The following is a 26,837-nucleotide window of genomic DNA, read 5'->3' on the forward strand; positions in this document are numbered from 1 at the left end:
TACAGCCCCGTGCTTGGCCCCGCCCCCCCCGCTCTGTCCCGTTCCCATTATCCACGGGAGGCACTGCTATCAGTGCCTCCCAAAGTACTTGAAGGACCTACAATTATTAGAATAAAATAAAGAAGATACTTATGACACAGAATATGTGTCATAAGTATCTTCTTTATATTATTTTAATAATTAATCACAGGGGAGGCACTGCCTCCCCTGACTGCACGTCCCTGGCCACAAGGCCATGGCCTTGTGACCCTCAGCACTCCCCATGACGTGGTCACGCCCCAATGATGTATGACCATGCTCCTTTTTCCCCATGCTTGTATGCTTGAATGCCAGGGCCTATTTTAAGCCCCAGTCCATCCCTGATGGGGCTATGAAACTCTGCATGTGGGTGAACATACACATTTAGGGCCTAATTCAGACCTGATCGCTCGGCTGCGTTTTTGAAGAGGGTTGCGATCAGATAGTCGCCGCCTATAGAGAGTAAAAACCGTGTCCGTGCAAGTGTGTGAATGCATACGTAGACCGTGCGAAAACTTCACCAGACAGCGGACATCTGCAAATCCGTTCGCAACTCACTGACCATATAATGATTTTTCCAGTTTGTGCAGCCTGTGCATAGACCAGGACGTACTCCTACAGTGCAACAGAATCAGGCAGTCAGGGCCAGAGCTGATGTCACACACCCTCCCAGAAAACACTTGGGCGCTCCCAGAAAATGTCAGCTTCCTGTCAGTAACCTTGCGTACGCATAGCGATTTACATTTTGCACCATTCTGTCACTGTTTGGGCTCGCGCCTCTTCATTGCGATGCATGCGCAGTCATTCGATAATCGACCGCTATGCGATTTTACACAGCAGCGATAGGGTCTGAATTAGTTCTGTGCACAGACACAAAAAAAATAGCATGGAATACACTTTAGTAGACTAAAATTAAAAAAAAAAGTTATTCCCTGTGATATGGGCACATTACCAAAACATGAATTTTGACCTGCCAATGAAATGATTAAATATAATAAATAGATCATTACAGTAAGGCGACATCAATGCTGTATGCATTACAGTTAAAGATTTGAGTTGAGAATAACCTAAGCACTGCAGTAAGCACATAAACTTGAATTAGTAAAAAAAATATACAGTACTAGTTTCAAAAGTATCATATTCAGACGTGAGCATATTCAGATATTTCATATGTATATTTTAGGTTCTGTTTTGGGGTCTGCGGGACCTAAAGAGACTAAACTTATTTGAAGTGAACCAACCTCAGGTGCAGATTGAATGTGCTGGGATAAAAGTGGAATCTGAAGTCATCTTGAGTTACAAGGAGTTTCCCAATTTCACAGAGTTGGTGAAAAAACTTCATGTGGTGAGTACCTGAACGGAGACATGTTATTCCATACAAATGTACTGTATGTAACAGAGATATTATTAGGACATAATATAGGAAACTGCTGCTGAACAACAGGATTAATGAACGCATACTTAAAGGAGATGGTATTCTAAATATTTTAGAAGATAAGTAAGTGTTCAATATTAGATATTTAAATGAGATGACTGAAGAAACAAAATTGTTCTGAACTACTTTACTGTGGGTCTGATTCTGAGTTGGCAATAAAGTAAGAATCAGCAAGTAACTGTACAGCTTGGTAAAAACATGCTGCACTGCAGTGTGTGTGTGTGTGGGGGGGGGGGCAGATAGATTTAGATTTGAGAGAGGAGCCTATCCAAAGTGGAGTCAGCACTATAAAAATAACGCTTTCCTGCATCTGTGGGCTATGGCCCTCAATCCGAGTTGATCGCTCGCTAGCCGCCGCCCTCTGGGAGTGTATCTTAGCTTAGCAGAAGTGCGAACGAAAGGATCGAAGCGCGGCTACAAAATAATTTTGTGCAGCTTCAGAGTAGCTCCAGACCTACTCCTAGCTTGCGATCACTACAGACTATTTAGTTCCTGTTTTGATGTCACAAACACGCCCTGGGTTCGCCCAGCCACGCCTACGTTTCCCCAGCCACTCCTGCATTTTTATCTGACACGCCTGCGTTTTTTCACACACTCCCCGAAAACGGTCAGTTACCTCCTAAAAACACCCACTTCCTCTCAATCACTCTGCGGCCAGCAGTGCGATTGAAAGCGTCGCTAGACCATGTGTGAAACTGCGTCGGCTTTTGTGAAAGTACGTCGCGCATGCGCATTGCGCCCCATACGCATGCGCAGAAGTGCCTTTTTTTGCCTGATCGGTGTGCTGTGAACGAAAGCAGCTAGTGAACAACTCGGAATGACCACCTATATGCAGAAGCAGACAGTATTTGTCTTAAATGCAAAACAATGTATATATTTGCTCCCTTGCATTGGTTTTTCCAGGTGCACAGTTACTGTGGTTGCTTTTTCTTACATTATTCCCAACTCAGAATCAAGCCCTATCTGTGCACGTTTTGTGCTTGTTAAAATGCAAATGAAAATACAAAAACAAAAATGTGATATTCATAAAACAGTAAACAGGGCTTTTCTCTGCTTCGGGCTACTCAAAGAGCGGGTTACTGTGGAGACGTTCCTGACTTCTCCTGCGGCACCCCAGCTCCATGCCTAAGTCGCATAACCCTACTTTAGTACGGTGAGTGCGTTTCATGAAGGAACAGAAAGCTCAGCTTCTCCATGGAGTGTCCTATTAAAAACACCATATTATATTCATAACAAACACCAACCACCTTTCTAAATATATAAAATAAAGCACTGATATTATTATAATTGTATATAGTCAGCATAGAACCTGACATATGTAATGTGTAACTAGTATTAGCTTCAGTTTGTTTACTCAAGCTGTACTTTGTATTTGGTGCTGAAACCACCTGAGAGCATGAGCGCAACATGAGATTGAAAACAAACTGTAATTTACATTTTCTCTTTCATCCATCTGGGGGACGCTGCGTACTTACTGATGGGTTAGAGTGTGTGGGATGGGAGTTTGGCACAGAACCTATAGAAACTAACTCCTCCCCCCTCTAACCCCTCCCATCTCCAGCCTACCAGCAGATTACCTCAGTTTTAGTTTTGTGCCTGAGGAGTACAGGCACAGTTTTTTTGCCTATAGTTTTTAGCTAGGTTTCTTTTGATTTCTTTTCAGTTTTGTTCCATACTTAGTCCCTGTGTACAGGTGACAAGTATAGTTAGAGGGGGGTAAGCTAGATAAATAATTTTTCCCACTCTGCATAGCCTCTGGGAAGCCACCATACTGAGGTCACTGGGGCTTTCTTCTTGCCGGGCAGAGCTCCGAGGAGGCACTTCTCAGGTAGGACAGCCACAACCTGCCTGGGCAGTGTTGGGCTGTTATCTCTACTGACAGTATTTATATGACTGCTGTATCTGTAGCCCCCAACCCCCCCCCCATCCGCCCGCCCCCGCTGGCGGGTGTCTATTACGGCGCTGTAAGGTATGAGGAAGGTGAGGAAGCGGGCTCTTATTCAGGCGGAGCGGGTCTAAAGGGGATGTGAGTTCTTCCCGCTTCCGCCGCTGGTAGATCAGAAGCCGAATCCCTAGTACAGGCGCAGAGGTCCTTTTACAGAAGGGGATTGTACAGGCTAGCCGCGGCGGGAGCCAGTGGGGGAAATAAGCACTTTCCCGCCTTGCGCTCCCGCTCAGCTGGTTATTGATGTCCGCTCACCTCATTCTGTGGAGATGGCTCTGATTTGCAGATGCCATCTTCCCGCGTAGCAGTCTTTACTGTTCCACCCATCACTGTCTGTGGGGGCGGACTCGACCAGCGGGTGCCATTTTACAACTAACTCCCTCTTTATCAGCGCTATCTGACCAGGGAACATTCCACAACACACTGAGGAAAATATCTGACAGTGACCTAACTCACCCTGTTATTATACAGGCGGAGATCAGAAACTACAAGTGTTTTGGGTTAAATCAGAAATTTGCATCACCCAATTTTATTTCTTGTCCACCTGTGTATCAGTAATTTCACTGTCATAAGGTTGTTATTTATCTCACCCTGTTTATTACACAGGTGGAGATCATTTCTTAACTAGTGTTGTGTTATTCTAACAGAGACAACAGTTGTTTACCTGTTTACAGAAGAGGAGTAGTAAGGCATAGTGTACTTTGGCATTATTTATTCCATGGTCAGTAAACCAGCAAATCGTCTAAAGGAAAGACAGGCTCAGTAGTTTACTACACAGAAGCTCCAATAGCTTTGGGGATAATGCGGTGTATTAAGAGTACACAGGTTTGATTCCCATATACATTTAATTACATGTTCCCAATGTGGCTCCAGACTTCCTAAAGGTAGCATGGACCCAGGTACCCAATGCTCCAGGACACCTGTTGCGGAGCTGCCGGGGGGTTACAGGAATCAGTCTATGTCTCCGTGGCCCAGAGACACCCCAATCCAGAATAATACGGAGGGTGTAGTGGTTAGCATTGCTGCCTCACAGCTCTGAGGCCATGAGTTTGTTTACATAGACACGTATGCATATACCAAGCAGGTTTAGATTGCTCTACAGTCTTAGCCTCTACCACCTCTGTTGGGAAGCTATTCCACTTATTCACTACTCTTTATGTAAAAAAAAAGAAAAAAAAAATTCCTTCAATTCCCCCTGAAGCTGCCTCCCTCCAGTTCAGTGTATGCCCGGACTGTGTGAAGTTGTATTTATTCCCTGTACTTGCATGGATTTTATTGGGGTTCCAGGACTGGTCTACGAATACTGGTATTGTCAGAATCTACCTTTCCTTACACTATGTTAGTGTAATGGGTCTGGTACTCTGTTTACTACTTAGCCATTAGTCTTGGTTAAAAATTTTAATAATATGTGGGAATATTTCTATTTCTTGTACTCTACGTACTTATGACTTACAACATGGCTGGACACCGCTCGCAGCTCCTTAATCAGCTCATACTATGCAGTGAGCCAGGTCCTTGACAGACACTATAGCTCAGTTACTTCAGAGGCCAATCCTTATGTCCAAGTGGTTATAATCTCAATGGTTATGGTCGCTTCTGAGGCAGGTTTTAGTTTTACACTGCCTGGTGTCTGTCTAACATGACTTCCTTAGGTAGGATCATTGCGTACTCGGACTATAGCGCCAATTGGCGGAGTCCTGCATCTCCCTCTCTTTTGTTCTTGATTCTGTCCACATTTGAGGCTTCATCTAAAAACAATGGTGAGATAGATCCTGTCAGGGAGGTTCCTTCAGGGTAGGAATAAGAAATATTTTACTGAATTTCTTGGTTTCCACCTCTTCCTTCACGTTGAGAGAATGTTGATTAGAAGTCTGACTCCACACTTGATGCAAAGGTCTATATTTCCAGGGACATGTGCCTGTCTCTAGTACACATTGTAGTCGGTTCAGTTTCAGTGTCCCATAATTAGACACAGCATCTCTTTATCATTTCGCTAAAGAAGTCACTGACCTGATGAAGGTAATAATCAGTGGACGCATCCATTATGGGAGAGCCTACGATGACTGCCCTTACTATCGTACAGTATGTGACCTTAACAGATTGATAACGGTGAGGCGGTTATTATATTTAGTATTCATTCTCACAAGAATATTCCTACGCCCTACCCTGGCTAATGCATTAATCTTTTAACTGGTTGCAGAGTGCAGAATGCATGTTGTCCATTCGGGGGTCACCTGATCCTTTTCAAATTGCCCATTGACAGTTTTGGTCTCTGAAGCTCTAGTCCCTGTCTACTCAAGGTTGCATCTTTTCCCTGGCTATGACACCCTTATATTTGTTTTGGTTGCGAATCGTGAAATTCTGCTTCCAGATTAAAGCGTTTCATTTGCAGATTTGCAGGCAGGAGCAAATAACTATCAGTAAAATGTCTACCTGCGATATACCAGGTTGTGGGTTCTCATCCTGAGTATAATAGCTAAAACATGTGTATTTTTAAAGTATGTCAGGAAAATATGTATTCTTTTGGGTGGCATTTGTCCGTCTAGAACACGGACTTCCGATGTGTCCTCGGCAGGGATCATGGAGTCGGACAGTCTGGTTCCCAGTGGGTGGGACCAACTTTCTCAGAATCCTTGGGTCCGTTAGAGGTACTGAATTGTATCACAAACATATATTCGGAATCTTGGGAACACGTACAAAGCGGGATTCTTTAGTATTCCCCTTATTTACATTTTATCCAAAAGACAGACTCTAATCATTGCGATTTTTTCACTATCCACCACACCATTGCTGCCATCGTGGGTCAGTTGTTATAAAAAAAAACAAAAAAAAAACGGGGGCTCTGTCTCATGCACTTACGCATCTACAGCGGACCTTGGCCCTGGATTTCTTCCTTTGCAGAGGTTGGTATTCGGGGATTTTCTTTTTCGATCCCAGATATCTCGAACGATGACGAAGTGCAGGGTTTACTGACCAGAATAGACTTTTTTCCTGCAGTTTCCACAGGGGTCAGTACTCCATGGCATACACTGCCTCTGCAGGACAGTGGGGACTTTACAGGTGGCTCCATTCTCCCGGTCTCCTGCCGGTTTTCTTCATTCTCGGATTCTAGGGTTTTAAATCCTGGGCAGGATTGAGTTTACTTATTCAGTTCAGTCTTTCCTTTCACATACGAAAATATTTTCATTGGTCTATATATATATTTTCATCGGACTACACATTCCAAGTCTGACCCATGGGACTTCATTCTGTCTCGTCGTGGTGGGTTATAACCACGGTCAGACGTCTGTCGTTACGGTTTTTGGTTTCAACTCTAGCGTTTTCTATGACACTAAAGTCCAAATTGGAAATGTCACTTCCGTTCTACGGGCGATTCACAACGCATTGACTCCAGATCAATGTTTTCTACAGGGTCTTTCCACTGTGGCCTATATCACCTTGTGCTGTGGCACGTGTAGCTGGAGAGCCATCGGAACAGTATCTAACATATGCAGAGGGCGGAATTTTGGGTTTCTGCAATATTGATCATCTCCGGTTTCCAGACTGGGCAACTGGGAAGTGGACTTGCTGGTTGTCAGGCTGTTTCTTTGAAGTATGTGAAATCAATGAGTATTTCTGGATTTAGTGTAACTCTGTGACTAGCCGACGTAGACCTCAAGGTATACTTGGTACTGTGATCGCTCCGGGGATCCCCTTGTGGCAATCGTGGACGCTGTGTAAACTCCTTGTCACTTTCATCTGGCATATTTTTGCTGCCTCTGGCAAAATCTAGTGAGTACTTCACTGCATTTGACCACTGGTTTTTCGCTCATCCTAATCCGGTACGGATTTGCCCGTTGACTCTACTCTGCAATGCTTCAGGCCGGGATGGCCAGGGCTCCTTATAGGGTACCTATTCGGTTGGCTCTCCACTTTCAACCTTTGCGTCATCACCGGGATTTTATCTCGTCTGACTGTGACGGCGTGATTGTGGAGAACAGTGTCATCAAGACCTTCTATGTTTCCGACTCACTAACCAATCACAGTGCTCAGAACATTTGTTGTCATTTTGTAACGGTCACTCACCTGGAGTTCTTAGTCTTTTCCGACTCTTGTCTTTTCTACAACATAGTTGTCAGAACTGCTTTGTCTTATTATCTTAAGAGCCTGGATGCTGCTCTAGAATTTATTTTCTGGAAGGGCTCCTGTTTTACCTTTCCGGTCTCTGGACTCGTGAGTTGCGGTTTCTTTTCTCTTACGGTGTTTTTGGTTTATGCAGTTAGGGTGGCTTTACCTACCAACCACAAGTTGTATCTGTTTTTCCTCTTTAGGCCATTGTTCTTCCTGTGTCGTCACGGTTTCGTCCGGGCGGGTCGGCTCTAGGCCTTATTGGTTATCATTCGTGCCTTCCACATTACCTTGTTGGTTTTTGTTTGTTGCACCCAAGAGTGGCTGGCCGGCCTCTAAGAACGCGGTGGCGCGCTGTGTTACTTCTGCTATTAGGCAGGCTGATGTTTCTTAGGCGTTGCCTCTTTCTGATTCCTTGAGGGCTCACTCGACTAGAGTTGTTGGAGCCTCTTGGGCTGTTCACGGTGGTGTATCTGTCGAGCTGCTGTGTAGAGCGGCGACCTGGTCTTCCGTGTCTACCTTCTCGAAGTTTCTACCGTTTTTATGCTTTTGGTTTGGAGACTGCCTCTGTTGGGCGTCAAATTTTTGCAGACTGCCATGCCGTCTGTGTCTCCCTCCTCTAATTAGCTTGCTTTGGGAAATCCCATCAGTAAGTACGCAGCGTCCCCCAGATAGATGAAAGAGAAAAGGGGATTTTTGTTTACTTACCGTAAAATCTCTGTCTCTGATTCCATCTGGGGGACGCTGCGATCCCTCCCATATTTTTGTATGGTTTACTGGGTATGTTCTGTTCTGCCTCTTCCGGCTTTGCTAAACGTTAACTGAGGTAATCTGCTGGTAGGCTGGAGATGGGAGGGGTTAGAGGGGGGAGGAGTTAGTTTCTATAGGTTCTGTGCCAAACTCCCATCCCACACACTCTAACCCATCAGTAAGTGCGCAGCGTCCCCCAGATGGAATCAGAGAAAGAGATTTTACGGTAAGTAAACAAAAATCCCTTTTTTATCACTCCTGATACAATCCACCCTTGCTGTCAGGTGGTATTGCACCATATACCTTCCACGTTTCTCCTGTATCAGTTATCTTATCAGGATATGATTTAACATTTTCTAAACTAGACAAAGTTTACCTATTAACCATACACCACATTTAAATCACCAAATATATTGCTAAAAATATAAGCATAGCATATCCTATAGATTGTAAGCTTGCGAGCAGGGCCTTCCTACCTCTATGACTGTTTGTTTTCACCCATTTTGTTATTGTTATTTCAAATTGTAAAGCGCAACGGAATTTGCTGCGCTATATAAGAAACTGTTAATAAATAATAATAATAAATAATATCCTACGAGGTGTAGGATTCCTATGAGACACCCTTTTATTTCCGAGAACTAATTTGCTGGATTTAAACAGGATATCCATCATATACCATCTTGATCATACTCTGGATCATTGTGAGATTTCCTTTAACTTCTGTACTTGTCTGTAAAGTCTAGTTCAATAAAGTCTTGGAATATTGCGTAATGTATGTATCCAACCAATAAATGGTTCAAGTTCAATTTCCCATAATGTAGATGTAAATGCTGTGCCATCCATCTTGTGCCACTGTCTTGTCTTCATAGTCTCTTTCTTGCACAAGAAACTACTCTCTAGCCATTGTCATCACAGGCACATCTCAAGTAAAGTCCTCTCATCTCCTCTTTCACCCAGTGCAGAAATAAGCAGCCTGTTGGCTTAAGAACAATACATTAAAACAAAATAAACATTTCTTTATCCTACTGCTAATATCATCATGTTTCTTTTTCTAAAGATTTCTTCAAAACAAACTTATCATAAATGCTTTTGTGTAGCAGAAATCCCAAAAAGTTCAGGCTTTTATCGCCCTCCAGTTAATGAAGCATATATATATATATATATATATATATATACAGCCTGCTCTAAAACCGGGCCATTCCATGAAAACAGGGACATGTAACGTTTGTTACCAGTTTTCAATCCTCTCTCTCAAAGCACCTACAATGACAAGATGCCAAGCTTTGCATCAAAATTAAAGCATATCCTGTACCACACAAACTACATTTACTTTGCCCAAAATATTCAAAACACATGCTCAAATATATTTCACATGATCTGTTTAGTCAAAATGTAATGTTTGTTACCATGGATTGACCCAACCCCTATCTATATATACGTGAACATTCTGGCTTCCTAAACAACATATCCATTCCTTCAATCATACTGATGTCAGTTTTGTGAATGGTATGAATCACAGATAACCCAATATAGGTACTCATTCCGAGTTGTTCGTCGGGTAAAAATCTTCGCATCGCAGCGATTTTCCGCTTAATGCGCATGCGCAATGTTCGCACTGCGACTGCGCCAAGTAAATTTGCTATGTACTTAGTAATTTTACTCACGGCTTTTTCATCGTTCTGGCGATCGTAATGTGATTGACAGGAAATGGGTGTTACTGGGCGGAAACAGGCCGTTTTATGGGCGTGTGGCAAAAAACACTACCGTTTCCGGAAAAAACGCAGGAGTGGCCGGAGAAACGGAGGAGTGTCTGGGCGAACGCTGGGAGTGTTTGTGACGTCAAACCAGGAACGACAAGCACTGAACTGATCGCAGATGCCGAGTAAGTCTGAAGCTACTCAGAAACTGCTACGAGGTGTGTAATCGCAATATTGCGAATACATCGTTCGCATTTTTAAGATGCTAAGATTCACTCCCAGTAGGCGGCGGCTTAGCGTGAGCAACTCTGCTAAAATCGCCTTGCGAGCGAACAACTCGGAATGAGGGCCATACTCCAGTTTGTTTCTGTAAAATGGGTGTCTGTTTGAATATTCTTGGACATCCCATAATAACAACAAAAAGTATTTAAGTTGTAATGCCCAGGTACTGCGGTGTACTTGTTTTCCTGTAGCAGCCTATTTTCTCTTGTAAATGCACCACCACTGCAAGCGCACCGTAACAGAGAGGCAAGTGATATGTTTCCCCTTTTTATCAGCAGACACAGAACATGTTAACGGTCCAACTAAATTTTATTATTTCACATGAATTTAGTTGGTGACAAAGGCTTTCAAGATTACCAGAACACAATGGGCCTAATTCAGACCTGTTTCGCTCAATAGGGTTTTTTTGCTGTTCTGCGTTCGCATAGTCGCCGCCCATAGGAAGGTGTATTTTTGCTTTGCAAGTGTGCGAACGCATGTGTAGCAGAGCTGTACAAACACATCTTGTGCAGTCTCTGAGTAGCCCAGGACTTACTCAGCCGCTGTGAACACTTCACCCTGTCCGGGACCAGAACTGACGTCAGGAACCCTCTCTGCAAACGCATGGACACGCCTGCGTTTTTCCAACCACTCCCAGAAAACAGTCAGTTGACACCCACAAATGCCTTCTTCCTGTCAATCTCCTTGCGAACGCGCGTGCGAATGGATTCTTCACACAAACTCATCGCTGAGCAGTGATCTGCTTTGTACCCGTGTGACTCGCCTGCACATTGTGGTGCATACGCATGTGCAGTTTAGACCTGATCGCCCGCTGTACGAAAACGCAGCCTAGTGATCAGGTCTGAATTAGGCCCAATGTACACAATACAGGTTACACTAAAACACAGATGCATACAAGTTTAGCTTCAGATGCAACACTTATTTGCAATAAGCAGGACAATAAAATGCTAAACACAGCATCCAATTGAAGGGAGCTGTATGTAATAGTGCCGCATGGGATGCCGAATGTCAGCATACCAACATCGGCATCTCGAGCGGTAGTATGCCGGTAGGGGGGAGAGCGCAACAAAGCCTTGTGTCGTGGACACCCATAAGGGGGAATCACCTACCTCGCTGGTATACCGGCGGCGGTATGGTGCCTCTGTAGAAATCCCGACATCGGCATTGTGACAGTCGGGATCCCAACAAGCGGTATGCTGACTGTATACCCAATTGAAGCAGGAGCAGAAAGCATAAAAACTGTTTTTGGTTCTGTGAACACCTTCGCTATTAAGTAGCGTTAGTATATAGGTAGCAAACAGACAAAGCAACCGATGCAGGTACACAGGCTACTTTCCTTTTGTTTTGCAGTTACAGTCATTATTAGCCAGCAGTAACAAGATAGCAAACACATGAGATCACTGAAGTAGGTACCAGCAGGCTATAGACCATGCAGGCAGGATTGATATCAGCCGGTGATAGCAGGATAACAGACAGGCGAGATAATCAAAGCAGGTACACGGCTGACTTGAGGCTTTGCAAACACAGTCAATAATAGCCGGTATAGCAGAATAGGAGGCAGGTGAGATAACTAAAGCAGGTACACGATTGGCTTGAAGCTGTGCAAACACAGTCAATAATAGCTGGCAGTAGCAGAATAGGAGACACCCCTCACCCATAGCAGTCCTTATTTTGGTGTTTGTACCCCCCTATATTTTAAACAGGAACAGTTCACACATTTGGCGCACAGCCCAAAAAGGGGTGTGTTTTTGCTGGCAAGGGACATGGCCACACAATAGTAACCCCAATTACTCCACACAGTACTGCAACTTTATTCACATTTGATCATGTGATAGTGTCCATAATTAATTTTACATCCCACAGTAGTATCACTTTACCTTATAAACGTTACTCCTCACAGTAGAGCCCCTTATTCACATTACATCACACTGAATTGCTCCTTATTCACATTACACCACACCCTATTGCTCTTTATTCACATTAGACGACACAGTAGTGCCCAAGTTTCTATACGCAACGCCACATAGTAGAGCACCTTATACACATAATGCTACACAGTAATGCCCCTTACACATATGAGACACATTATCAATGGCCTTATAAACATAATGCGCCTTACACATTATGACAACCTTTATTAATGCCCTTTTACACATAATGTCCCTTACACATATGCCGCACATTATTAATTCCCTTATACAAATAATGACACACATAGTGCCCCTTGCACATTATTAATGCATTTTTACATGACAAACATAATGCTCCTTACACATATTCTGAACACTACTGCACAACCAACCCACTCACATGCACACAGCACTCACACTGCCACTAACACTGTGACCTCTGCTTGGCTACAGATGTGTCCTCATAAATCTTGCCTCAATGCTAACGTTGGGCACCTTTTTTTAATGGAAATTCATCTTATTTGCATTGCTATGTGGCTATGATGCACAAGCAGCTTCTGCTGATTAAAATGACATGCAGCATGCCTATATACTGTGTGAGACTGTGGCGGTATCTGCATATGAAATGCTACACACAGAATATAGGCATGCCGCATATCATTTTAATCAGCAGAAGCTGCTGATGCCCCTAGGCATATCAAATGCCCTAGGCAATTGCCTAGTTTGCCTATGCCTATGGCCGGCTCTGAGGCTAAGCATGTGGCGCACTCTGACATAACACATTAGCATTTAGTAATGTGTAACACAATAGGGGGATACAGGGATAATTTGACGGGAAAAGGGAAGACAAAAGGGAACCTGTCTCTCTACTGTGTAATGTCTGACTGGCCCTGACAGAAGGGTACCAACCCTAGAATGGCCCTTAAAACCCGGGGAAGTCAAAAAGGGGAGCCAACCTCTTTCAGATTATTTAAAAAAAATGGACACACTAACCGCATGGGGTGCCTACTCCTATATCGCCATTATGGGCCACACCACATAAGATGAATCTATCCCCTTTATTTTAAACCGGGATACACAGATATGGGGAGTCTACCCCCATTTTTAACTGTTGTTAAGGGACAACAAGGTTAGGGGAGCCTCCCTTTTAACTCCTCAGCGGAAGGTGTTTCAGAGTTCTCACCCCTAACTGCAAAGCTTCTGCCACCTCGATTAGCTTCCAGTCTTTGGCGTCGCCCCCAATATACGTCATACGGCGCAAGACACCGATGCAACTGAGGCACTCCAAGAGGTGCAGAGTACCGTCTTTTTCTCTACATTTTGCTTGTCTAATTCGCATCGCAGATGCAGCAAAACACTGCTCACAGTCTACTAGAGATGCGAGGGGCTGTGACTTTAACCACAGAGGAATTAGTTTTAAACATGTACAAAGTCGCAGATGAAGCACAACTGAACTTGGCATGAGAAAAAGCCAAGGCCACTGCATAGCAGCACTTCATATACAGATTCAGACTCAGTCACACAAATGTTGTACATCAAATTGATCAGTGCAATTTAGCAAACTAGTTTTGTCACTCCCAGTTGTTTTATTTATGTGATTAAGATGCACAGCGTTGTCAAGACTCTCAGCATAGCTGAGTTGCCTGGCACATGGCACACAGAGAGAAGCTGTCTGGCAAGACTGAAGCCACAGTGTAATGCAGGAGCACCATCATTTCCGCCATTACCTTTGTAAATATTCTCGGTGCCGTGGAGAGACCAAACGGCAACGTCTGGAATTGGTAATGACAATCCTGTACCACAAATCTGAGGTACGCCTGATGAGGTGGATAAATGGGAACATGAAGGTAAGCATCCTTGATGTCCAGAGACACCATAAAATCCCCCCCTTCCAGGCTTGCGATGACCGCTCTGAGCGATTCCATCTTGAACTTGAACCTTTTCAGGTATATGTTCAGGGATTTTAAATTTAATATGGGTCTGACCGAACCGTCCGGTTTCGGTACCACAAACATGGTCGAATAATAACCCTTTCCTTGTTGAAGGAGGGGAACCTTGACCACCACCTGTTGAAGACACAATTTGTGAATTGCAGCTAACACTATTTCCCTCTCTAAGGGGGAAGCAGGCAGGGCCGATTTGAGGTATCGGTGAGGGGGCATCTCTTCGAATTCCAGCTTGTATCCCTGAGACACAATCTCTATCGCCCAGGGATCCACCTGGGAGTGAACCCACTTGTGGCTGAAATTTCGGAGACGCGTCCCTCACCGGGCCTGGCTCCGCCTGTGGAGCCCCAGCGTCATGCGGTGGATTTAGTGGAAGCCGGGGAGGACTTCTGTTCCTGGGAACTAGCTGTATTGTGCAGCTTCTTTCCTCTACCCCTGCCTCTGGCAAGAAAGGACGCACCTCTGACTTTCTTGCCTTTTTGTGATCGAAAGGACTGCATTTGGTAATACGGTGCTTTCTTAGGTTGTGAGGGAACATATGGCAAAAAATTTGACTTTCCAGCCGTAGCTGTGGAGACCAGGTCAGAGAGACCCTCCCCAAACAACTCCTCACCCTTGTAAGGTAAAACCTCCATGTGCCTTTTTGAGTCGGCATCTCCTGTCCATTGCCGAGTCCACAGGACCCTTCTGGCAGAAATCGACATTGCATTTATTCTAGAGCCCAGTAGGCTAATGTCTCTTTGAGCATCTCTCATATATAGGACAGCGTCTTTTATATGCCCCAGGGTCAGTAATATAGTATCCTTGTCCAAGGTAACAAGTTCCTCAGACAAGGTATCTGTCCATGCTGCTACAGCACTACACATCCAGGCCGACGCAATCGCCGGCCTTAGTAAGGTACCTGAATGTGTATAAATGGACTTCAGGATACCCTCCTGCTTTCTTTCCGCAGCATCTTTTAGGGTGGCCGTATCCTGTGACGGTAGGGCTACCCTCTTGGATAAGCGTGTTAAAGCTTTGTCTACCCTAGGGAAGGATTCCCAGCGTAACCTGTCCGTTGGCGGGAAAGGATACGCCATAAGCATCCGTTTGGAAATCTGCAGTTTTCTATCTGGAGATTCCCAAGCCTTTTCACATAACTCATTTAACTCATGTGAAGGGGGAAAGGTCACCTCTTGCCTTTTTTTCCCCCATACATATAAACCCTCTTGTCAGGGACTGGGGTTTCCTCTGTGATGTGCAACACATCTTTCATTGCTATAATCATGTAACGGATGGCTTTAGCCATTTTAGGCTGTAACTTTGCATCATCGCCATCGACACTGGAGTCAGAATCCGTGTCGATATCTGTGTCAACAATTTGGGATAGTGGGCGCTTCTGAGACCCAGACGGCCTCTGCGACATAGGATCAGGCATGGGCTGAGACCCCGGCTGTCCCACGGCATCAGCTTTATCCAACCTTTTATGCAAGGAAGTAACATTATCTTTTAAAACCTTCCACATATCCATCCAATCGGGTGTCGGCGCCGTCGGCGGTGACCCCACATTTATTTGTTCCCGCTGTTTCCACATAGCCTTCCTCGTCAAACATGTCGACACAAGCGTACCGACACACCACACACACAGGGGATGCTCTATTTGAAGACAGTTCCCCCACAAGGCCTTTTGGAGAGACAGAGAGAGAGTATGCCAGCACACACCCCAGCGCTATATGACCCAGGAATCACACAGTAACTTAGTGTTTACCCAGTAGCTGCTGTATATACTGTTTTTGCGCCAAATTTATGTGCCCCCCCTCTCTTTTTACCCTCTTCTACCGTGATTCTGCAGGGGAGAGCCTGGGGAGCTTCCTCTCAGCGGAGCTGTGGAGAGAAAATGGCGCTGGTGAGTGCTGAGGAAGAAGCCCCGCCCCCTCAGCGGCGGGCTTCTGTCCCGAGTTTCTGTGTAAAAATATGGCAGGGGCCCATGCATATATACAGTGCCCAACTGTATATATGCGCACTTTTGCCAAGAGGTCTCTAATTGCTGCCCAGGGCACCCCCCCCCCCCTGCGCCCTGCACCCTACAGTGACACCGGAGTATGTGGGTTTAGTGTGGGAGCAATGGCGCACAGCTGCAGTGCTGTGCGCTACCTCATATGAAGACTGGAGTCTTCTGCCGCCGATTTTGAAGTCTTCTTGCTTCTGTCACCGGCTTCTGTCTTCCGGCTCTGCGAGGGGGACGGCGGCGCGGCTCCGGGATCGGACGACCAAGGGTGCGATCCTGTGTACGATCCCTCTGGAGCTAATGGTGTCCAGTAGCCTAAGAAGCAGGACCTATCTTCAGTGAGTAGGGCTGCTTCTCTCCCCTCAGTCCCACGTAGCAGAGAGTCTGTTGCCAGCAGATCTCTCTGAAAATAAAAAACCAAACAAAATACTTTCTTTTTAGCAAGCTCAGGAGAGCTCACTAAGTAGCACCCAGCTCTGGCCGGGCACAGATTCAAACTGAGGTCTGGAGGAGGGACATAGAGGGAGGAGCCAGAATACACCAGAATCCAAATTGTTTCTTAAAGTGCCCTGTCTCCTGCGGAACCCGTCTATTCCCCATGGTCCTTACGGAGTCCCCAGCATCCACTAGGACGTTAGAGAAAGGGAGACTCTGCCTGGAGTAATGTGTAAATGTGACTCTACCTGGCGTAATATGTGACAGGGGCTCTACCTGCCGCAATGTGTAACAGGGGTTGTACCTGGTGTAATGTGTGTAAGTGGTGCTACTGTGCAGCATAAATTGAATAATGGAGACTTCTGTACAGCTTAATATGAATTGGTATTATTTTATTGTCTTCCCCATGAAGCCATCAACCCTAGATTTTTGGCATGCGCCTATGGTGTGAACTGACCCTGTTTTGTATGTGATATGATGAGGGGGTGGGGGGGCACAGATGCTGTTTCTTGCACACAGCGCTAAAATGTCTAGTTACGGCACTGGCTGGAGCTGATGCAAAGTAGCTGTAAGGTAACGGAAGTTAGGGGCTTTTTAATACTTTCTTTAATTTTCTTTTTGCTTACGGACATGTGAGAGGTCAGAGCATGTGGAGCTCAGCTGCACTGCTTGGTGTATGAGACAGGTTGTGCCCCAGCAAGGTTTGCAACTGCATATGCAGTTTGAGACCTTGTTTTTATTTAATTAACACACTTTGTATGGTGGTTTGGCCTTCAGTATATTAAACAGCTTAAGCGCATGAAAAACTGTTGTTAATTAAACCACATTTTGCATATTTGCCATTCAGTATTTTGTAGCACGGCACATTATTTTTATTTCTCATATAAAACAGATAACCTGAAGATTTTTTACATTTATTAAACCTACTCTTTGTAATGCCAAGCAAAAAATTAAGATACATGTCTGAACTAATAGTTGAAGTTGAAATGATTCATAAGTAGTTAGCCGATGGTGACAAACCACATTAAATTGAGCTGTTAACTGAATACTGTCAATGTAATTGCAGAAGCTTCCAGAACAAGTGTACCTCCATCCACCTTTGAGTATTTTCGTAGTGGAGAAACGAGCATTTGGCCGTTCTGTCATGGTCGGGTCTGCAGTTGTGTCTAATCTTATGAAGTTTGCTCCAAAGGAACTGGAAGAGATCAGTGATGAAGCAGAAGTTAAAAAACGTAAGCTGTGAGGATAATGTACTATATTTCTATACGGCTTTTGAAATCATAGGCAGCTTGCGTTCTGCTTCCCTGCCAAAGTTGCCCAGATCTATACAACAGTCCTATCACCAGATCTGGTTACAGATGCCATCTCCTGGAGTAGATAGTTGCACTCTTCCATCTAGCAACTAGTCAAAACACAAAACTGTAGTTGTTTAACTTACTGTTTAATTTTTGTGGGAGCCGCACCAGTCAAAAAATTGCATGTAAATATAGATAATGTCCTCTGAAAAACTGAATTTGCATCTCAGAAATTGCTTCTGGTTCAGGTAACCATACACATGAAATATTTACTGTCCCTTTAAGTGTATATAAGGGTTACCATCAGTGGTGCTCCCTGTGAGTCAAAGAGTAACAAAATGAATACCAAAAGAAGAGAATGGAAAGTAGAAGACTCTTATTTGGAAGCACTCTAATTCAGATGGACTATTGTGTTTAAATACCATATACTGATAAAATCAAATTTTTAATGAGGTCTTATTAAAACATAGTTTTAGGAGTTTAATTTGTGAATAAATTACTCAGCGAAAATATGTTAACAGATTCAAGTATATAATTGATAGTGTAAATGCTACGATATAAAATAAGCCAGAAAATATTTTCTATAGTCAATAAGAAAAGTCACATTATAGTTAGAACAATGTTCATTATGAAATATATGACCATCATTTATTCTGCAAGAATCCCATGGGGAAATTTTAGTGCAGAGACTTAGATTTCTTTGTTATTCAGTCACACTGTCCTTTATTACATTTCAAGGTGCTGACATACCCGAGATTCGAACCCATTGCCTGTGGCATTGCAATCAGACAATTTATTCATTGATCTATCTGCCCTTGCATAGAAAGCTAGATGATTCTAAGCTAGAGAATTCTAACTATTTGAAGCTTATCTTTGTGAAAAAATGATCGGCTGAGGAGATCTATGTAGTGTGTGGCTGCAAGAGATTGGAAGTGTGACTGCACACTACATAGATCTGCTCAATTGCAATGCTGATTATTATTTTTTTTTACAAAGTACCAGTAGCTTCATATAGTGGTCATAGTTTTTATGCAGGATCAAATAGCCCAATGAGTAAGATGTTTGATTAGAATTCAACAGGTTATAGGTTCGAATCCGGTATGGCAGTATATTGAAAAGTGTTATTTAATAAAGGGTATTGTAACTGAATAACAAGTTAAGTGCATGAATGTGGTATAAAGAGGATTTGTGTCCAAATCCAATTTCATGTAGTGGTCTATAAATGTGTATTATCTATATATAATATAATATATTATATCATATATTATAATATATAAAATGTTGGAAGGGGCATCATAGCATGGGCTTTCTCGGGGGGGGGGGGGGGGGGGGGGGCAGAGGGATGTGCCAATAATTCTCTCTCTTGCTCAGGGCACCAAAAAGTCTAGTTACAGCTCTGACCAATAGGATGCTCAATGTATTGAAAGGCCTTATGTGTGTTCTATGGTTTTAATAAATTACAGTTTATGCAATAGATAGCCACTTACCCAATGTTTGTATTTATACTATTGTATTTATTTATTAATTAATTATTTATCATTTTATTTTTTTCCTCTGTTAACTTCATTTGGCAGGTGAATTTGCTGATATACAAAATATATTGGGGTCATTCCTATAAGCCGTGAGTTTGCTCATGGCACGAGTAAGTATGGCTGTATGCTGCACTTACGATACCTCTGAATTTATGGATTTCTGTTTGCCCTAAAAGTCTGAGTCCAGGGTGAGATCGGCCCACAAGGGGGACAAGTTGCGGTACCATTGCTTGCATTTCTACGCCATTGCAATAGCAACACACCCCGTTTGTGGCTAATAGGAATGACGCCAATGTGTACTGCATTCATGCTCACATTACAGAAAATTACTTTTATTTTTCAGAAAAAAAAACTTTTGCTAGGCTTGTTTCCATACCAGCCGTTATAAATGTGGACCAAGACGAAAAAGACAAAAAGTTCAACCCTCTTAACCTGGTAAAGGTATGTTGGACTCACCACACCTAAGAGAATATGGAAAACACAGTTTGTGGTGTTATTGATAGGGTGTAAAGTGGTCCAGGCAAGTCAAGTGTTGACTGTGTGTGTGAGGAAGGTGCGTCTGAAGGAGGTACAATTTATTATTATTGAGTGTGGAATGAGGATAGTGCATCAGAGTATACTATGAGTCAGGAAAGTGTTCAGACATCATTATATTTATATTATACAGGTTGAGTATCCCTTATCCAAAATGCTTGGGACCAGAGGTATTTTGGATATCGGATTTTTCCGTATTTTGGAATAATTGCATACCATAATGAGATATCATGGTGATGGGACCTAAATCTAAGCACAGAATGCATTTATGTTACATATACACCTTATACACACAGCCTGAAGGTCATTTTAGACAATATTTTTTATAACTTTGTGCATTAAACAAAGTGTGTCTACATTCACACAATTCATTTATGTTTCATATACACCTTATACATACAGCCTAGAGGTCATTTAATGCAATATTTTTAATAACTTTGTGTATTAAACAAAGTTTGTGTACATTGAGCCATCAAAAAACAAAGGTTTCACTTTCTCACTCTCACTCAAAAAAGTCCGTATTTTGGAATATTCCGTATTTCGGAATATTTGGATATGGGATACTCAACCTGTATTACAATATTACATTACTAATATAAATGTCTACTTAGAGCACACGCATGGGCAGCACATTCCATAAGGGTGTACATACAGCAAAATATAAAATGGATACTCTGCCCCATGGTAGATGCTAGATCCAAGTGACCTAAAGGACCTATGATGTCAGGTGGGAGGAGCAATGCCACCATGGGGAGGAGCTAGGCCAGCAGGATAGTTCCTCTACTATCCACGCCACCAACTACTACCGTTAGTAACTCGGTGGCGAGCGAAGCGAGCCCGCGAGGGTATAATTCGGGTACCCTGTTCGGCCATGGCTCCTCCCCCTGGTGATGTGGCTCCACCCCTGGTGACATCAGAGGTCCCTTACCCAACTTGGATTTAGAACCAACCCTGCCCCATAGTGTGCCACCAGAGGGGTGTATATAGCACTGCATTGTGGGGAAGAGGTGTCTAGCACCACCCAGAGGGTGTGTCTTATACCTTTTATCAATTCCAAACATTACAAAGTGTCCAATCAAGTGAGTGTCCAAATACTGACATGTGAATGGATTGTCTGAGTGAAAGTGAAAAAAATAGGTATGCGATGGCAGCCTTATTTAATTTACACAGCTATAAAACTAATAGACAAACATCTGAAAAGATGTGTTTTAGTATGCCATAGGAATTATGTGCATACAATTTGCCTTATATCAAATGTATATGTATAGAGATGTATCCCAGGTATCCAAGCAAATGTAATGGCAATTAATGAATCAACCAAATAATGTCATATTGTCACACCATTTTTCTGAGGTTTAAATAAAGGTGTAAGTAATATGCATACACTGTAAAAATAAGATTTTACTTACCGATAAATCTATTTCTCATAGTCCGTAGTGGATGCTGGGGACTCCGTCAGGACCATGGGGAATAGCGGCTCCGCAGGAGACAGGGCACAAAAGCAAGCTTTTAGGATCACATGGTGTGTACTGGCTCCTCCCCCTATGACCCTCCTCCAAGCCTCAGTTAGGTACTGTGCCCGGACGAGCGTACACAATAAGGAAGGATCTTGAATCCCGGGTAAGACTCATACCAGCCACACCAATCACACCGTACAACTTGTGATTTGAACCCAGTTAACAGTATGATAACAATGAAGTAGCCTCTAAAAAAGATGGCTCACAACAATAATAACCCGATTTTTTTGTAACAATAACTATGTACAAGTAATGCAGACAATCCGCACTTGGGATGGGCGCCCAGCATCCACTACGGACTATGAGAAATAGATTTATCGGTAAGTAAAATCTTATTTTCTCTAACGTCCTAGTGGATGCTGGGGACTCCGTCAGGACCATGGGGATTATACCAAAGCTCCCAAACGGGCGGGAGAGTGCGGATGACTCTGCAGCACCGAATGAGAGAACTCCAGGTCCTCCTCAGCCAGGGTATCAAATTTGTAGAATTTAGCAAACGTGTTTGCCCCTGACCAAGTAGCTGCTCGGCAAAGTTGTAAAGCCGAGACCCCTCGGGCAGCCGCCCAAGATGAGCCCACCTTCCTTGTGGAATGGGCATTTACAGATTTTGGCTGTGGCAGGCCTGCCACAGAATGTGCAAGCTGAATTGTACTACAAATCCAACGAGCAATAGTCTGCTTAGAAGCAGGAGCACCCAGCTTTTTGGGTGCCTACAATATAAACAGCAAGTCAGACTTTCTGACTCCAGCCGTCCTGGAATTATATATATATATATATATATTTTCAGGGCCCTGACAACGTCTAGCAACTTGGAGTCTTCCAAGTCCCTAGTAGCCGCAGGCACCACAATAGGTTGTTTCAGGTGAAACGCTGACACCACCTTAGGAAGAAACTGGGGACGAGTCCGCAGTTCTGCCCTGTCCGAATGGAAAATCAAATATGGGCTTTTGTAAGACAAAGCTGCCAATTTTGACAATCGCCTGGCCGAGGCCAGGGCCAACAGCATGGTCACTTTCCATGTGAGATATTTCAAATCCACAGATTTGAGTGGTTCAAACCAATATGATTTGAGGAATCCCAACACTACGTTGAGATCCCACGGTGCCACTGGAGGCACACAAGGGCTGTATATGCAATACTCCCTTGACAAACGTCTGGACTTCAGGAACTGAAGCCAATTCTTTCTGGAAGAAAATCTATAGGGCCGAAACTTGAACCTTAATGGACCCCAATTTGAGGCTCATAGACACTCCTGTTTGCAGGAAGTGCAGAAATCGACCTAGTTGAAATTTTTTCGTGGGGCCTTCCTGGCCTCACCCACGCAACATATTTTTACCACATGTGGTGATAACGTTGTGCGGTCACTTCCTTCCTGGCTTTGACCAGGGTAGGTATGACCTCTTCCGGAATGCCTTTTCCCTTAGGATCCGGCGTTCAAACCGCCATGCCGTCAAACGCAGTCGCGGTAAGTCTTGGAACAGACAAGGTCCCTGCTGGAGCAGGTCCTTTCTTAAAGGCCGATGCCACGGTTCCTCTTGGAACAGACATGGTACTTGCTGAAAGCAAATCCCTTCTTAGCTCCCGAGGCCATTAGTCCTCTGTGAGCATCTCTTGAAGTTCCGGTTACCAAGTCCCTCTTGGCCAATCCGGAGCCACGAGTATAGTTCTTACTCCTCTATGTCTTATAATTCTCAATACCTTGGTTATGAGAAGCAGAGGAGGGAACACATACACCGACTGTTACACCCACGGTGTTACCAGGACGTCCACAGCTATCGCCTGAAGGTCTCGTGACCTGGCGCAATACCTGTCCCATTTTTTGTTCGGGCGGGACGCCATCATGTCCACCTTTGGTCTTTCCCAACGGTTCACAATCATGCGGAAAACTTCCCGATGAAGTTCCCACTCTCCCGGGTGGAGGTCGTGCCTGCTGAGGAAGTCTGCTTCCCAGTCGTCCACTCCCGGAATGAACACTGCTGACAGTGCTATCACATGATTTTCCGCCTAGCGAAAAATCCTTGCAGTTTTGCCACTGCCCTCCTGCTTCTTGTGCCGCCCTTTCTGTTTACGTGGGCGACTGCCGTGATGTTATCCCACTGGATCAATACCGGCTGACCTTGAAGCAGAGGTCTTGCTAAGCTTAGAGCATTATAAATTTGCTCTTAGCTCCAGTATATTTATGTGGAGAGAATTCTCCAGACTTGATCACACTCCTTGTGTGACTGCTCCCCAGCCTCTCAGGCTGGCCTCCGTGGTCACGAGCATCCAATCCTGAATGCCGAATCTGCGGCCCTCTAGAAGTTGAGCACTCTGTAATCACCACAGGAGAGACACCCTTGTCCTTGGATATAGGGTTATCCGCTGATGCATCTGAAGATGCGATCCGGACCATTTGTCCAGCAGATCCCACTGAAGAGTTCTTGCTTGAAATCTGCCGAATGGAAGCGCTTCGTAATAAGCCACCATTTTTACCAGGACTCTTGTGCAATGATGCACTGACACTTTTCCTGGTTTTAGGAGGATCCCGATTAGCTCGGATAACTCCCTGGCTTTCTCCTCTGGGAGAAACACCTTTTCCTGGACTGTGTCCAGAATCATCCCTAGGACCAGCAGACGTGTCGTCGGAACAACTGCGGTTTTGGAATATTTAGAATCCACCCGTGCTGTCGTAGAACTACTTGAGATAGTGCTACTCCGACCTCCAACTGTTCTCTGGACCTTGTTCTTATCAGGAGGTCGTCCATTTTCTTTGAAGACGAATCCTCCTTTAGGTCATTACCTTGGTAAGGACCCGGGGTGCCTTGGACAATCCAACGGCATCGTCTTGAAACTGATAGTGACAGTTCTGTACCACGAACCTGAGGTACCCTTGGTGAGAAAAGGCAAATTTTGGGACATGGAGGTAAGCATCCCTGATGTCCCGGGACACCATATAGTCCCCTTGTTCTTTGCTATCACTGCTCTGAGTGACTCCATCTGGATTTGAACCCTTGTAAGTGTTAAAATTTTTCAGATTTAGAATAGGTCTCACCTAGCCTTCAGTACCACCATATAGTGTGGAGTAATACCCCTTTCCTTGTTGTCGGAGGGGTAATTTTATTATCACCTGCTGGGAATACAGCTTGTGAATTGTTTTCAATACTGCCTCCCTGTCGGAGGGAGACATTGGTACAGCAGACTACAGGAACCTGCGAGGGGGGAAACCTCTCGACATTCCAATCTGTACCCCTTGGATACTACTTGTAGGATCCAGGGGTCCTGTACGGTCCCAGCGTCATGCTGAGAACTTGGTAGAAGCGGTGGAGGGCTTCTGTTCCTGGGAATGGGCTGCCTGCTGCAGTCTTCTTCCCATTCCTCTATCCCTGGGCAGATATGACTCTTATAGGGACGAAAGGACTGAGGCTGAAAAGACGGTGTCTTTTTCTGCAGAGATGTGACTTAGGGTAAAAAACTGTGGATTTTCCAGCAGTTGCCCTGGCCACCAGGTCCCATGGACCGACCCCATATAACTCCTCCCCTTTATACGGCAATACATCTTTGTGCCGTTTGGAATCTGCATCACCTGACCACTGTCGTGTCCATAAACATCTTCTTGCAGATATGGACATCGCATTTACTCTTGATGCCAGAGTGCAAATATCCCTCTGCGCATCTCGCGTATATAGAAATGCATCCTTTAAATGCTCTATAGTCAATAAAATACTGTCCCTGTCAAAGGTATCAATATTTTTAGTCAGGGAATCCGACCAAGCCACCTCAGCTCTGCACATCCAGGCTGAGGCGATCGCTGGTCGCAGTATAACACCAGCATGTGTGTGTATACTTTTTAGGATATTTTTCAGCCTCCTATCAGCTGGCTCCTTAAGTACGGCCCTATCCGTAGATGGTACCGCCACTTGTTCTGATAAGCGTGTGAGCGCCTTATCCACCCTGAGGGGTGTTTCCCACCGCGCCTTAACTTCTGGCGGGAAAAGGTATACCGCCAATAATTTTCTATCGGGGGAAACCCACGCATCATCACACACTTCATTTAATTTATCTGATTCAGGAAAAACTACAGGTAGTTTTTTCACCTCACACATAATACCCTTTTTTGTGGTACTTGGAGTATCAGAAATACGTAACACCTCCTTCATTGCCCTTAACGTGTGGCCCTAAAAGAAAATACGTTTGTTTCTTCACCGTCGACACTGAAATCAGTGTCCGTGTCTGGGTCTGTGTCGACCGACTGAGGTAAATGGGCATTTTACAGCCCCTGACGGTGTTTGAGACGCCTGGACAGATACTAATTTGTTCGCCGGCCCTCTCATGTCGTCAACCGGCTTGCAGCGTGTTGACATTGTCACGTAATTTCCATAAATAAGCCATCCATTCCGGTGTCGACTCCCTAGAGAGTGACATCACCATTACAGGCAATTTGCTCCGCCTCCTCACCAATATTTTCCTCATACATGTCGACACACACGTACCGACATACAGCACACACATAGGGAATGCTCTGATAGAGGACAGGACCCACTAGCCCTTTGGGGAGACAGAGGGAGAGTTTGCCAGCACACACCAAAACGCTATAATTATCCAGGGACAACCTTTATATAAGTGTTCCTCCCTTATAGCATTTTAATATATATACATATCGCCAAATCAGTGCCCCCCCTCTCTGTTTTAACCCTGTTTCTGTAGTGCAGTGCAGGGGAGAGCATGGGAGCCTTCCCACCAGTCTTTCTGTGAGGGAAAATGGCGCTGTGTGCTGAGGAGAATAGGCCCCGCCCCCTTTTCGGCGGGCTTCTTCTCCGGAGTTTTAGATATCTGGCAGGGGTTAAATACATCCATATAGCCTCAAGGGCTATATGTGATGTATTTTTCGCCATACAGGTATTATACATTGCTGCCCAGGGCGCCCCCCCCAGCGCCCTGCACCCTCCGTGACCGCTGTGTGAAGTGTGCTGACAACAATGGCGCACAGCTGCAGTGCTGTGCGCTACCTGATGAAGACTGAGAGTCTTCTGCCGCCTGGTTCCGGACCTCTTCATCTTCAGCGTCTGCAAGGGGGGTCGGCGGCGCGGCTCCGGGACGAACCCCAGGGCGAGCCCTGTGTTCCGACTCCCTCTGGAGCTATGTCCAGTAGCCTAAGAATCCAATCCATCCTGCACGCAGGTGAGTTGAAAATCTCTCCCCTAAGTCCCTCGATGCAGTGAGCCTGTTGCCAGCAGGACTCACTGAAAATAAAGAACCTAAAAACTTTTTCTAAGTAACTCTTTAAGAGAGCCACCTAGATTGCACCCTTCTCGGCCGGGCACAAAAACCTAACTGAGGCTTGGAGGAGGGTCATAGGGGGAGGAGCCAGTACACACCATGTGATCCTAAAAGCTTGCTTTTGTGCCCTGTCTCCTGCGGAGCCGCTATTCCCCATGGTCCTGACGGAGTCCCCAGCATCCACTAGGACG

General features: G+C 44.7%; 1 protein-coding gene and 1 long non-coding RNA gene across 2 annotated transcripts in view; one reads left to right on the forward strand and one right to left on the reverse strand.

Annotated features, from left to right (window-relative positions):
• The window catches only part of LOC135055750 (fer-1-like protein 4), a 346,065-nt gene that overhangs the window by 191,195 nt on the left and 128,033 nt on the right, over positions 1-26,837 (forward strand). Inside the window, exons 28-30 of the mRNA XM_063960172.1 lie at positions 1,202-1,363; positions 17,579-17,744; positions 19,683-19,780. Of these exons, the coding sequence (XP_063816242.1) occupies positions 1,202-1,363; positions 17,579-17,744; positions 19,683-19,780 (426 nt within the window). The remainder of the gene's footprint in view (positions 1-1,201; positions 1,364-17,578; positions 17,745-19,682; positions 19,781-26,837) is intronic.
• The window catches only part of LOC135055752 (uncharacterized), a 39,106-nt gene continuing 21,010 nt past the window's right edge, over positions 8,742-26,837 (reverse strand). The window contains exons 4-6 of the long non-coding RNA XR_010243800.1: positions 17,951-18,123; positions 17,600-17,707; positions 8,742-9,235 (exon numbers count right to left, since the gene is read on the reverse strand). This is a non-coding gene — a long non-coding RNA (uncharacterized LOC135055752). The remainder of the gene's footprint in view (positions 9,236-17,599; positions 17,708-17,950; positions 18,124-26,837) is intronic.

Source organism: Pseudophryne corroboree, chromosome 3, assembly GCF_028390025.1.
Source record: "Pseudophryne corroboree isolate aPseCor3 chromosome 3, aPseCor3.hap2, whole genome shotgun sequence".
NCBI lineage: Eukaryota > Metazoa > Chordata > Amphibia > Anura > Myobatrachidae > Pseudophryne > Pseudophryne corroboree.